Below are 14,140 nucleotides of genomic sequence, written 5' to 3'. Positions count from 1 at the left end.
TTTAGGTGACACTCTATACCTCCCGAACTTTAGCTCCCTCGCGTTTTCTACCTGTAGCGCGTTGACCTCTCTCTCTCCTTCTTTTCCTCCCCTTTTTCCACCTTTTCCCCTTCATCACAGGTAAACTTCCCTCCTCTCTACCTCAAACACAGGCTTTATAAAAACCTGCCTTTCCTTCCCTGTAATCTCGTTATTCTCTCGTGTTTTCCTGGTCGTTTACACTCATCTTTTCCCATCTTATCTCAATCTTTTTCCCAGAATCCTTCTTCCCCCCATCTTTGTCTCTTTCTTATCACCATCATTTCCCCCTGACAATAATCCTCATCGCTCCCTGTGCTTCTCCTTCTCCTCGTCTCTTTCTCCCAATCTGCCCTCAATCCCCTTGTCACATTCGTAGCCTTTGTTGTAAAACAAATTGGATGTTTTTCTGCAGCGCCCAGGTCAGCTATTCATTTAGAAACAGTGAGAGACAGAAAGAGATGAAGAGCTGCAAAAAAAAACAAAAAAAAAAACAACCTCAGCAGCCATGCGATGATGAAAGGCTTTCGGTGAGCAATAACACATCACCTCAGGGAAACCTGCACGCATAATCTCATCCACCAAGCATGGCTGAGCCCACACACATGCATGCACAGGTGAACATGTCACCACTGATCCCTATTTTTAGACACGAATGTTCTCAGAAGCATGTAATGTTGTGCTTTTCAGCTCGCCAGAAACAACTCCATAGCCTTTTGGTGTTCTAAAGCAACTAATTCCACTAAAAGCATCAGCTTTCTATAAATAAAACCCATCAATCAACCCCGTCCATTTCACTAGCAGCTTTGAGCTGATGATGCATCTCACTTTTCCCCCCTTATTTTGCTCCTAACTGCCTCCCCTGAAAGCTCCCTCCATCGCCGCTCTCCCCCTCGCATCTCCAGTTAACCTCCGATAGTGTGCGTTCTCCAGACGTGCTGATAATGTATAGCTTCATTTCTCTCCAGTTCCTAATGAGGTTTCCATTAATCATCTTAACTCTGTCTTTCGGCTGTCTTTCTTTAGCCCCTCTCCTCATTGATTATTGATAAGATGGAGAGACAAATTCCTGAGTGGAGGCAGAAAAGAGATCCATTACAGAAAAGCCAAGTTACACGACTGAGGGTTAAAAATAGCGGCTCATATTTTGGGAACAGATCCGTCATCTGATCGAGGAAAGATGAAGAATGAATGGATGAGATGGAAAGAGAAATTAGGGGTTAGGGAAAAAACATGTGTGTGTGTGTGTGTGTCTTTTTTCAATTTCTTTCATCTCAGGCTTATCTGACCTTAAAGAAACTCAAAGATGTGATGAATGGCAGTGGGAGGGCCAGCTGAGCAGTAATGTAGAAGTGAAGGCTTGTGTTACTGCGTGTCGATCAGCCTGTAATAATATCTAATTACAGATCAGAACAGTTAGAGAAGAGAAGGGTTCGACTGAAGGCTGTACGTCGCCCTGACAGGTCAGTCCCGCAGTCTGTGGGTAATGCATGCAGATGACACACAGAGATTTAACAGGCAGAACAGGTACGTTTTATTCAGGTCAGACTAATTCTCATTACTTATTTGGTCGTAATGGTAGTCACAGATTACCAAATTGCTCAACTGGCAGGAGAGGACTCATTAACCTTGCTTAACTGCAGAGTGAAAGAAGAACACAGAGCGTATCTGTGACAGGTAAACACCAAACTCAGCCACGGGGAGGATACAGGTAATCAACTGATTAACACAATGTTGTGACTCAAATGTTCAGCTTTTGTTGAGCTTGTGTCAAAAATGACGTTTGTTTCCACTGGTTGAGGGTTGTTGTGTTATATTGCGATACATGTTAAATGAAATCTCTGTGACGCATCATCAGCAACAAAGAAATAATCACAATTAACTCCACAAAGGTTTTTATACCAGAAACTATTGACTGTCTTTTATTCATTCATTTTTATTTCATTTGGCTTTGTTCTCCAGTGAGTTTTTGTCCTTGCTTTAATGTTTTGAAGTTTCAGTGTTAGTTTTTTATCATAATGTAATACTGAAGAATGTAACACTGTGTAAAAGCTTGAATCACCCCCTTAATTTCTTTTTATTTTGGTTCCAAGGAGCCACACCATCTTGTTTAAGCGATAGTCTTAGTCTTAGTGATAGTTCTCCAAGCTTTCTGAAGGTCTTCAAGGATCCCATTTAGCCCAGTTACAAGCAGATTGTCACAAAAACACACCATGCTGTTCTTTAATTTGCAAAAAAATGCAAAAGATCACAGTTTGACAGGCATAAAATAGTATGATGGCACCAAACTTGCTGCATGCTGTGCAGTGTGTCCTTAAATACATTGAGAAAACTGGGCAAAAAACTATCTACAGCAGATGAACTGTATCAGGAAATCATGCCCCTAAGAAACTGGAGAAAAGAAATCTAGTAAAGACTTGACACAGGACCAGAGAGATGCTTCTGGACCTTCAAATGATTGTTATCAATATGTACGGAGGAGATCAGGAGAACTGGGTAACAGTAAATGTCTATAGCAGAGGTGAACACTTCATTTTACCAAGTGGGTCACAACAAAGCACATCGTTGGCTCTGTCATGGTTTTCAGGTTTCAGACATCTTGTAAAAATTGATGGAACTATAAACATGGAAAAGTCAGAAAATGTCAGATTTTGTTCCACCGTGCAGTCCCACCTGGACCTGCATGTAACTGAAGCAGTATGGGATCATCGCAACAGAGAACAACACAAAAACATCCAGAGAAGAGCTGTGAATGTCCTTCACAAAGCCTGGAGAACTATTCCTGAATACTCCTTAAAGAAGTTATAACAAGGTTGGCCTAATACAGTTCAGGCTGTGTTAGAAAATAAAGATTTTTATGACAAAAGTTGACTGTCAATCTTATTAGAACTGTATAAACTTGGTTTTTCCTTCAACAGGTTTCATTAAATTCCCAAATTCCTAGCAAAATATAAACAACCAATGGGTGGCTCAAGACTTTTGCACAGCACTGTATTTCAGTGGCAGTGTTTAAAATTAAACATTATAATACATCACTTCTTAAAAGCAACTAACTCACATTTATACCGGCACCTTGAGATGACAACCATCTTTCATACACAGTCTGTGCATAGTTCTTGATATTTAAGTTTATGTTTTACCACTTGAAGCATATTTCTGATTTGTCTGACCTGATCATTTATAAAATCCTCATCTAACAGCTTCCAGTGGGTCGCATTTTCATGAGGGTGGCATTCATATGTTGCACAAATGCTTTAAGTTGCTTCATTCGAAGTTAGCTTTGGCTGCCCTCTGCTGGTACTACATGTGCAATCAAAGTTAATCATTCCCTAAAACTCTCATGTCAGCTATCTAGACACTGGTGACTATCACTTCACATTACATTTGCTTTAAAACATCAAACTCTAAGGATACAAACAGACAATTAGTAAACTACATTTCAGATTAGTGTTAGACAAATATGAAGGAGGTGGACGAATCATACTGCAGAACTCATACTGTCATAACGTAATACACACAATATGTTTTCATGGCACAGAGATAAAACAACTGGATCCTAAAAAAAAATGGCATTGCATTGTTCGATGAAACACAAACAATGTGCTGAATGATAGCAGTAGATGTGCTTTCTGTAAAGTACTTAAAAAAATACAAAACATTAAAAACTATGCTAGAAAATTCAGTTAAAAAAGCCAAAACAAACCATGTTTTGATATCACAGTTATAAAAATTCATGTTAAAATACAAAATGGCAAAAACATTTTCTTTAAATGTCTGTGTTTCAGCAAAAATTACTCAAAAAGAGGACACAGTCATTTGTTTGGAACTAGTTTAGGTGCAGATTAATATGCATTTGGTGCACTGCTGAATATATCCATCAGCAGGAAGATGTGCATTCGACTGACTGAGAATAAAACCAGTGTGTGTGCTCACCATAATAAAAGACTGTGTCAGTTTGTGTTTATAACAGTATTTGTCAAACAGCAACGGAGCTCGGTGGCACAGAGGAATAATAGATCAAATAGATTAGGTTTTAGCTAAACGGTTCATTGATTATCTTTTCATGTACTTTCTTTGCAGCTAGATTGACTGAAGTGTCGCCGTTCTTGTCCTTCTGATGTTTCATCCACAGCTTGACAGCCTTACAAGACCGTCCTCATACACCCAAAAAGTCCTTGTAATAAGACAGATGTGTGAATGCTAATGAGACGAGTCCCTCAAAGTTATTAGCAGCCGAGTCTGCAGTTTGATCCTGAATCCGTTTGATGCACAGTGTCGGTTCTCTGATGAAAAAAAGGCCATCTATCCCCAGTGTGGCGTTACTATGGTGAGCGGCTCCCGGTTGTGTCCGTTGATGATCGGCCAGGGATTGAAGTAGGGGAAAACAGGCTCTTTGAATTTTGCATCATTGAATGTGAAGAGGTGGCTCATGTCTCCAGCATCATAAAATGACACTAGGCCACGACCGTAGTCCAGGTATATCCCCACTCTCTTCGGGGGTTTGGAGGGATATAATAAGTTCTCCTCTATGTCAGTGCAAGCTTCATACTCGCTGGTGCCGTTTCCGTTGTCCCTCAGCACCAGCGTCCAGAAACCATCATCCGGGCAAAGGCTGATCTCATCCTTCCTGTTGACGGAAGCTGTGGCCACGCCCAGTCCCCACGCCGTCTTAGAGCCTACCTCCACCTCCCAGTAGTGTCTGCCTGAAGAGAAGGCTTCAGAGCCCAGGACGATGTTGTAGCGGGTGAAGCGCTCGGGGTTGTTGGGCAGGTTCGCTTGTAGTTTTCCTACCTGGACGCTGGTGCGACACGAGGAAACCCACAGACAAGGGTATGCTGTGTCTGGGTCAAGGGTCACAGGTGTCACAGCTGGGAGGACATGAAAAACAGACAAACCAATGAAGGTGAAACATGTTTACAAGAAATGACACCACCCGGACTCCTCTGGAGTGACCTTCAGCAAGATACTGAATGCCAGCCTGCGCAATTAGTGTAAGACGAGCTGGATACGAGCATCAGCTACATGGACGCAAATTAAATATAAATAACGTGGCTCCGATGTATCCAGAGATTAAATAAATTTCTGGAGAGCAGCCTGGTTTTACAGCAGTGACGTTTGAGGTCATCACGGACCCAAAGTAAGCATGTGTGCGCTCGACTTGTGTCGGTAACAAAGAGGTTAAGTTCAGAGAACAAATGGAGTCACGCTTGAAACTCACTGCCAGTCAGAGCAGGCTGAAACGAGACTGAACACTGAGTCGAACCACAAATATGTCTTTTGTAGATGCAGCCAAATCTTTTTAAAGGAGTATTCCAACAAATTTTGATGTCACACCACTGTTTGTCATAAAAAGCATTAGTGAGTCTGTGAAATCAGTTGTATAAGGCCTTCTGTTGCTCTGCGGGGGCTTTGAAGTTGGATTTGTTGTATTGAGGGCTGTGGTTTTGGTTTTTGAAGGATACTAGAGGCTACAAGCGCTGTGTCAGGGTTTTTTCCAGACTAGACAGATAATGACTAATGAGCACTATTGTTCTCTTTGACCTTGGTTTGTATGACGTGTGTTATCTTTATACCTGGCTGAAGAATCGAGTTCATTTTCCTCCAAGTCCTGTACTGGAGAGGTCCCAGAAAGTCTCCAGATTGCAGGTCCACAGCTACCTCTGAAGGGCGCTCAAACAAGCTCTCTGCCCTGACAGGGAGAGGGAAAGAGAGTTGTTTTAAAGATTATGAAACATCCAAAACTATATACTTATGTTTTATAGCATATTCTAAGTATTTAAGTAATTACAAGTAACCTTCATTTAATAAGAAACTAACGAAACCTTTACTCTCCACATTTAAAATGAAATTTGAAACTGAAAAAATGTGTTTCTAGCTGGAACAATCACAACCTCTCATTCTGTTCGAAAACAACTCAAAACGGATTGAAAAACAGGGCGTGATTGCCTTGTGACTTTTGGACAACAGTCATGATGAGATAAACTAAAAGATGGCTTAGATATCTGATTAGCTCTGATAGAACGTCTTGGATAAGATTACAGTCGTACTCACCCTCCAATAAAATCTTTGATCCCCTGAAACAGATAAAAACAGGCCTGTGATTACAAACATGTGACTTTCATTCATTCTTTATTCAGTATTCTTTCATATGTGCTGCAATTATTAGCGAAGTAAACTGAAAGATTATGAGAAACATGTGGCTCGTCTATAAATCCTTCTCCTCTGCCCCGCCTCTTCTTCTCTCACCTTGAGTTGCTCAGGATTTTCTTCTTCTCTAAGTTTGAGCCGAAGTTTATCGGCTGTAATCTCCAGTTCGCTGATCTGCTCCGTGGACTGAGTGAGCGCCTCCTCCAGCTGCTGGAGCTTCTCCTCCTTCTGCTTCTGCAGTTTCTCCTTTATGCGCTCCTCCTCCTCAACGAGGAACTCCCTCATACGGCTAAACTCTGCAGAGACCAGCTCCTCCAAATCTCCTGCTCGCTCCTGAAACGCAGCGTGGACTTTGGTCACAGAGAGAAAGAACTCAGATCCAAAAGAAAACTGAGAAGTTTTCAGGATATTTAAGGCTCATGTAGCTATAACACTGTTTTAAAGAAGGTAGCCATATGGATTTTTGCAAGTTAGTTAATAAGAATATAAGTTATTAGGCTTAAAGAAATAAAATGCTGCATTGTTTCAAATCTTTCAATCATATTGCACCAACATTAAAAGTCAACATGCACTGGTCATTTTTGCTGTTCTTTCTAAGTGACCAATCACCTCAATAAGAGACTTTATGAAGGTTTATCATTTACTTTACCACCCATCTGTATCTGGCATTTAGCTGTGTGAGGCTCCAGTATGGTTACTAACTAGTTACTAACTTTGCCTGTCAGTGCATAGTAGGTAAAGCACAGCTGATTTGTAAAACGTTTTTCTTTTTTAAAGCAATAGCAAGACTCTAAAATGCCCCTTAAAGCTGACAGAAACCAAGTCTGTCTTCAAAATGCTTAACTGCTTTAGAGTTTGTATGATAACGATCGCTGAGTCTTTTTAAGCTCTTCCTGGGGTGGAAAAATACCGAGCTATACTGTGACAAACGGTGGGGTTCAGTTTTATTTTGTCACATTTGAAATTTTTGTTACATGTTTTTGTTTTAATAGGTTTTTATTATTACAGAGTTATTACTATTTAATAAATATATATATGTTTTTTAAACTGTTGCATGTCAGTGAAAATGATGACACACTTACTTCTCATTGACTGTAATGGTGTGACACTAAAACTGGATGTGTCCTATTTTACTGTTATTGTTGCATAAAATTATATTTTTTCTTCTTCTCTGGAAATATGACTACAATCTTATATTCAATAGATTAAATCAACAACTTTACACTGTGACTGTTCAGACCAGAAGTGGTTCATGAAATGGGAAAAATCAGTAATTGTTATGAGGAGACGATACATTTTATGTCATGTGGCACAAATGATTATATCGATCGATAGATAGATAGATAGATAGACAGATTGATAGATCGATAGATCGATAGATAGATAGAGGTATGTCTGCATTTTTAACACAGAGAAGAAAAAGTGACAAACTTCCTCTGCTCTACCACATCCTGTCATACTGACAGAGAAAGGGAGAAGTGAAGAATAGAAAATCTGTGAATCTGCATGTAAACTGGGTCAAACAGACAGACAGGAAAATACACCCGCTGACACATTTAAACACACAGATAGTAAAGGAAACAGTCTGTAATAACCTGGAGCAGAGCTAGACGAAGTTATCTGCCACTGCAGAAATGCTCCAGTGCATTCTCTAACACTACCCTCATATCTGTGTTTAACACACACAGCGAGTGTTTTGGTGAACTCCTTCCTGTGCCTGTCGAAACTCTATCAGCTGAGTTCCCTCGCAAGCTGTGTGACATGAAGCAGTTAGGGCACATGAATGGCAAAAACACGTGAAAGAAGAGCGCATGACGAAGACAAACACAAAATGACGTGTGTGAATGTTCATGAACCTCCCTTTTTATTCCAGGATGAGCTCCTGATAATTATCACGTCTAAACAAAGATGAGTAAGAACATGGTGTGTCACCACCAGTCGTTAGTACCACCAGTCATTACTACCGCCAGTCATCCCTCTGTCTTGACAGGTAAAGGTGGAGGAATGCGTCAGAATGTTGCCTGGCCGCTAGAATTTCTGGTTATATTTAGAGGACAAACACACTGGCGTGTTTTTCTTTCACAGTGCTTCACAAAGAAACAGCCAGCACACACAGAGACACGATACCTTAATGAGGAGGATCTTTTCATTGGTCTGTTTTTGGAAGAGTGTGGCCTCCTCTGTCTGCACCTGAACCCTCTCCAGAGCCACAGACAGCTTTTCCTGCAGGACAAACAGATAATCACATAAAAACGTTTGTTGAAAAGAGGTTATATAAACCAGATTACGCTTCAATCAACAGTTAATTTGATTCGTGCATCAGTCTGAACAGCGTCCCGTCTTTAATGGGAGTCATACATCCGCCAATCCTCAACTGAGCGCCCTGACCCCAAAAATCTAACAAAGCTGGAATTTAGCACTGCTTAAACATGTTAAGACACACAGAGAAGCCTCTCAGAGCGGGTTTCCAAACAACATGATGAAGGTCAGCTGCCAGGTTTGAAAGGTAGTGAAGTTCACACAGGCCTGCTGAATTCCTGTAACGCACAAAAATACCCAAAGACTCCTGGGGCAGACAGGGAGTGTGCTCTTTAAAGCACAACTGCTACATCTATGAAAAGCCTGTTTGCTACATTAGACCAGTTGAGGTTTTTTTTTAGTAAAAAAGTAGTTTTGACATGACTTAAAGGAATACTTGAAACTTGAGAGGGAATACAGTACTGCAGTACAATAAGAGGAGTGTCCAGTTGTAAGCATTGTAAAGTATGACACTCCTTGAAACTCTGATTCCTTGTTTTATCTAGAAGCTCCAGCTGTTGCACTGTAGAGCAGAAAAAATACAGTGGAAAAAGAAATCAAATTTGGTGATTATGTTGGTCAAATCAAAACATTGTCTGTATATGCCTGATTTAAGGTTTTGGAAGACCCGGAGCCTTAAAAAATGAGCCAATAATAAAACAGTACCCTGTAGTTTTCAAAAGCCTCTGTAATGGGGATGACATTGTGGTTCTTGTGGTCTCGAGACATTCCGCACACTAGGCAGATGGGAAGCTGGTCGTCCTCACAGTAGAGCTTCAGCTTCTCCTCGTGTTCCTCGCACATATCCAAACCCATTCCCAGGCGTGGCCAGTGCCCGATGGACGAGGCCACGCTGCTCATGCTCGAACCCCGCTCGCGATCCTCGGGCATCTCCAGTGTACCTTCGTGGTCCCACACGCACATCCCCGAGGCCGCGTCCATGGCGCGGGCTCTGCGCACACTATCCACGACGTTGCACAGGAGCGAGTTGGGTCGCAGTTTCCGGGCGCACGACTTTCTACACTTCGGGCAACTCGAGAGTTCGTCCGCCTTAGCTTCCCAGCACTGGATGATGCACACCTGGCAGAAGTGGTGCCCGCACTCAAGGATCACGGGATCACGGAAGAGTTCCAAACACACCGGGCAGGTGAGCTCCGACTGTAGCTCTTCAAGCGCGCTGGCCTCCGCCATCCTCTGCTACGCTCATACTTCTCAGAAGACACGTCTGTGGGAAACACTGTGACGGGGAAACAAGACTAAACTGCTCTTCCGTTCAAATTCAGAGAGGGAGTGGTCTGACGCTGACAGCAGTACGACTTTTTTTCACGGAAGAGACCAAAGGCGTGTAGAAACAGGCTCGACTGGGCGTGATGAAGGGCTCCATTAAAGGGCGCGGTGTGTTTATGATTGCCCAGAGCGAAAGAGGGTTTCTTAGAAAGAACAGTAACAAGAAAGGTCACGTTATTGCTGCGAGGAAATATATGCGGAATTTTTAAAAGGGGGTTGTACCAGGAACAAATTGGCTGACTTGTTGGTTTATAAGTTTTAAATTATTAAACACTTACAGGAAATAAATCAGAAACGTGTGAGCTGAAACTTCTGTGTAGTAGGTAAAAGACACAAACCCAAAAGTGATTTCCCGTATTTGCCAAAAAACGATCGCAAAAAACGATTTAAACAGCTCTGAATAAGTTGTTGGCCTATAAACTCATACAAACCTATCTCTCTTTGAGGATATCAAGTCATTTTGAGACAGAAACGACATTCCTGTCACAATCTGCAATTAATTTTTGGCAGAGTTACTTTTATTTGTTCTTTATTTATCCAGCAAAAAAGTCTCACTGACATTAAAAATGTAGTGTTTTTTAAAGATCTTGCCAAGAAGGCAGCATAAATTGCAACAATTATGACATCACAGCTCTGTAAAGATGTTTTAAGTGACCAAAAAGGACTGGATTCATTACAATGTAGCTACAATAACGCAGAAATACTTTTACTAATTTCTATATTTTATGTATAATCTCTTCTTAAATCCTGTTGCTCACAGTCTATTTATAAATATAAGTAAAGACATTAAACATGGAAACATACAGAAAGATGGAACAACAGTTGGAACAACACCCATCTCAGACAGAATTGAAAGCATTTACAAGCTTTTGAAGATTGAAACTAAGTTTTGAAGCCTTGAAATGCATTTGAGTTTCCTTCTTCACAAATACATCACAGGTTTTACCCTACATGTTTTCATAGTGTCGGTGTAATCAAGTTCCATTCATGGCATTTATGGATGTGACTCCATTACACTGTAGAGGCGCAGCTACTTAATATAGACAACACTGAATAAATTTGTGTTAATACTCATGTAAGAGAGCATTAGCGTACATGTATAAGGGCTCTTTAATTTGGCCTTTAATTGGGCTTTAAATTAAACTTGTCTCCCCAGGTAATCCCCAAGAACACACACACACACACACACACACACACACACACACACACACACACACACACACACACACACACACACACACACAGCCTTTGAGTCAGCAAAGCATGACACAGAGCAAGGAAGAAGGGAAGGGAAAGTAGCTGACACCAAGAAAAAAAACGACTCTTGCCAGCGTTCTTCAATTAAACTTATATCCCTGCCTGTCTATGGATTACACTTTATCATGCTAATGCAAATAAAGCCTTATTAGTCTCAGTCAATTTTATACACTTTGCATAATTAATTTCAGGGTCATGTAGGTCATCCTGCCACCTGCTGTTGTTCCTCTGAGTGCTCAGTAGATGGCCCTGATGATCAGTCTACCAGGTGCATTTTTAAGATAAGGACTGACGCAGTATTTGCTCCTTTGCTCCTGGATTTTTCCTCCAGACATTAAATTTGAGACCAGCTTGTTGTAAACTGTATCCATTTCATAAATTAACTATCAGAATATTTTTTGGGGGGAGGCGATATATTAAATATTATAACAAGTTTTCCATTCTGGTGGTTTTCTCATGAATATTAAAAACATTTTCTCAACAAATGGTTTCAATCCTAAGATTATTTAGGGGTTTCTCAGAGAGGTGAGATTACGTCTAAACTTTTGTGTGCCCAAAAACTCAAACAGCTTGTGAGTCTTCTTCTTCTTTCCACTTCTCCCTTTAGGGGTCGCTACAGTAGATCATCTGCCTCCATCTCACCCTGTCACTAGTATCCTCGTCTGCTACACCAGTCCTCTTCATGCCCTCCTTTCTAATCCAGAGAAAATCTTAACATCTTTAAATCTGCCACCTGTCTTTTTGTTAGTGCCACATTCTCCAAAGCATACATCATAGCAGGTCTTCCTACCTTCTTGTAAATCCTCCCTTTCATTCTTTCTTCTATCATGTCACAAATCACACCTGAAGCTTGTCTCTGCCCACTCCACCCTGCCTGCACTCCTTTCTTCACCTCTCTTGTGGACTGTCCACTGCTTTGGATCATTTATCTTAACTTCCTCTGTTTTTTCCTGCTTCCCCATTACACCCGTCTCCTTACACACACACCTATTCTGTCTCGCTTTTACTGACTTTCATTCGTCTTCTCTCGAGAGCATACCTCCACCTAGGCTCTCTTCCACCTGCTCCCTACACCCGTTGTCAAAGGAGACTCCAGACTTCATCTGTCAGCCTGTCCATCACCATCTTAAGTAGGAAGGTCAGTTCCCTGACGTAATGCCATCCCCACATTTCACTCCTACCTCACACCTCACCACTGTCTCGCTGTCCTCATACATGCCCTCCACCGGCCTCACGTACTTCTGTGCCACTCCTGACTTCCTCCTGCAGTCCCACAGTTCCACTCTAAGCTCCCTGTCATGTGCTTTCTTTAGATCCACAAAGACACTGGTCTTTGTACTTGTATACTTCTCCATAAACACTCTGAAAGTAAATATGGCATTTGTAGTTTTTGTTCTGCATTTGTGTGTGTTTTGTGTTTATTTTTCACTACACCGTAACATCCTGCATTTCTGTAGAAACAGAACAATCATGGCTAGATGTAGAGGCAGCGTGTTTCATACATTTAAAATCATATAAATCATAGAAAACTGACACCAGTAAATATGACATTTTCCCAATGCCCACAAATGCTGTAGATAGTGAGAGGGTAATTCCATGAGGTTTGATGGCTGAATGATACCAAGTAATATCCGGCCAGGCTTACTAAAACCAGAATCAATATGTATATATTTAGTCAGTTTAAGTTATTATGTGTCTAAATATATTTTCATCTGTGCAGTCCTGTGAAAAATTAAATACGTCCTTACTGCTTTCAAAGGATTTAAGTGGGTAAGAAGTAATTTCATTAACTCTATTTATTTATATAGCACCAAATCACAAGGACAGTTGGCGACAGTGGGAAGAAAAAACTCCCTTTTAACGAGAAGAAACCTCCAGCAGGATCAGGCTCAGGGAGGGACAGCCATCTGCTACAACTAGTTGGGGTGGGGGGTGAAAGACAGAATGAGGACACGTTGTAGAAGAGAGCCAGAGATAAATAACAACTAATGATAAAATGCAGAGAGGTGTAAACACATAGTGAGTGAAAAAGGTGAATGAACAAGAAAGAAGTGCATCGTGGGAATCCCCTAGCAGCCTAGACCTAGTCCATTGTAACTAAGGGAGGTTTCAGGGTGACGTGATCTATCTGCTATATCAAAAAGAAAGGTTTAATACTAATCTTAAAAGTAGAGAGGGGTTCTGCCTCCTGAATCCAAACTGGGAGCTGGTTCTACAGAAGAGGGGCCAGGAAGCTGAAGGCTCTGCCTCCTATTCTACTTTTAAAGTAAAGTAGTCAGGCAGTGATAATCAAATGCATTTAACTGACTGATCATCAGTAAGTATGACCGCCTCTATAAAAGCAGAGGTTTGAACAAGTTTGTCTTTTTTGGAAGGACTATCGGGAGAAAGCCTCTTTGCTCTAAAAGAACATGCACCCATTTTTGTGATGGCTGGGTCTTGCAATAAAACAATGATCCCAAGCACAGCAGCAAATTTATAACAGAATGGCAGAAAAACAAAAGCATCAAGATGTTGCAATGTCCCAGATGGACACAAACCGTCTTCCTTACAACCAACGCTGTAAAGAAGAGTGGACCACAATTCCTCCACAGTGATGTGAGATGCTGATAAAGTCATACAGAAAACCATTACTACTTCACAGAACCAGTAGCTTGTAGAAAACAAACTTTCCTTTCACACGTAAGTATCAGGATGTGTTTCATTTAGATGTGTGACAAATATCTAATCTGTAGTTTTCTGCTGTGACCATAGTTTCTTTCATATTTTTTGTTTTTTCTGCATTCTGACAATTCCTAAATGTAGTGAATCATAATTTTTTTGATTAAAAAAATGACTAAAATGGAGAATTTCCCCACAAATTGAGCACTTAACAAAATAAAGAAGCCACATACTGGTAGCAAACATTTGCTATTTTGGCAAGTGAGAAATTGGGGAAGCTCTGTGAGGAGCTTTTTTTGTCTTTCAGAAACCTTCTGGTTCTGACATCAAGCAGAGTTTTGATAACAGAAGGAAAAACTGCATTACACCGAAACCAATGAGACAAAAAGAGAAACAGAAACATTTCACAGCATATGATTACATTAATACATCATTTGTCAAATGACTGTCAATAAACACCTGATGCTGCATT

At 40.9% G+C, this 14,140-nt stretch overlaps 1 protein-coding gene across 1 annotated transcript; it reads right to left on the bottom strand.

Moving 5' to 3' along the window:
* Positions 1–1,907: 1,907 nt before the first annotated feature.
* Positions 1,908–9,961, bottom strand: LOC116333771 (zinc-binding protein A33-like). Its single transcript, XM_031757062.2, has 6 exons — positions 9,130–9,961; positions 8,293–8,388; positions 6,265–6,498; positions 6,070–6,092; positions 5,592–5,707; positions 1,908–4,886 (listed from the first exon to the last, which is right to left on the bottom strand). The coding sequence occupies exons 1-6, from the start codon at positions 9,652–9,654 to the stop codon at positions 4,321–4,323; spliced, it is 1,560 nt and encodes a 519-aa protein (XP_031612922.1). The 5' UTR covers positions 9,655–9,961; the 3' UTR covers positions 1,908–4,320.
* Between the last annotated feature and the right edge of the window lie 4,179 nt (positions 9,962–14,140).

This window comes from Oreochromis aureus, linkage group 2, assembly GCF_013358895.1.
Source record: "Oreochromis aureus strain Israel breed Guangdong linkage group 2, ZZ_aureus, whole genome shotgun sequence".
NCBI classification, from domain to species: Eukaryota; Metazoa; Chordata; class Actinopteri; order Cichliformes; family Cichlidae; genus Oreochromis; species Oreochromis aureus.
Note: the sequence above shows the minus strand (reverse complement) of the source record. Positions and strands in the feature narration are given on the sequence as shown.

Bases quoted from the DNA above. Each gene is read 5' to 3' on its own strand.
- LOC116333771 (XM_031757062.2), bottom strand. From the start codon at position 9,654: ATGGCGGAGGCCAGCGCGCTTGAAGAGCTACAGTCGGAGCTCACCTGC. The intron at 6,093-6,264 runs GTGAGAGAAGAA...TATCTGTTTCAG, and splicing joins AAAATCCTGAGCAACTCAAG to GGGATCAAAGATTTTATTGG. The intron at 4,887-5,591 runs GTATAAAGATAA...ATGTCCTCCCAG, and splicing joins GAACTCGATTCTTCAGCCAG to CTGTGACACCTGTGACCCTT.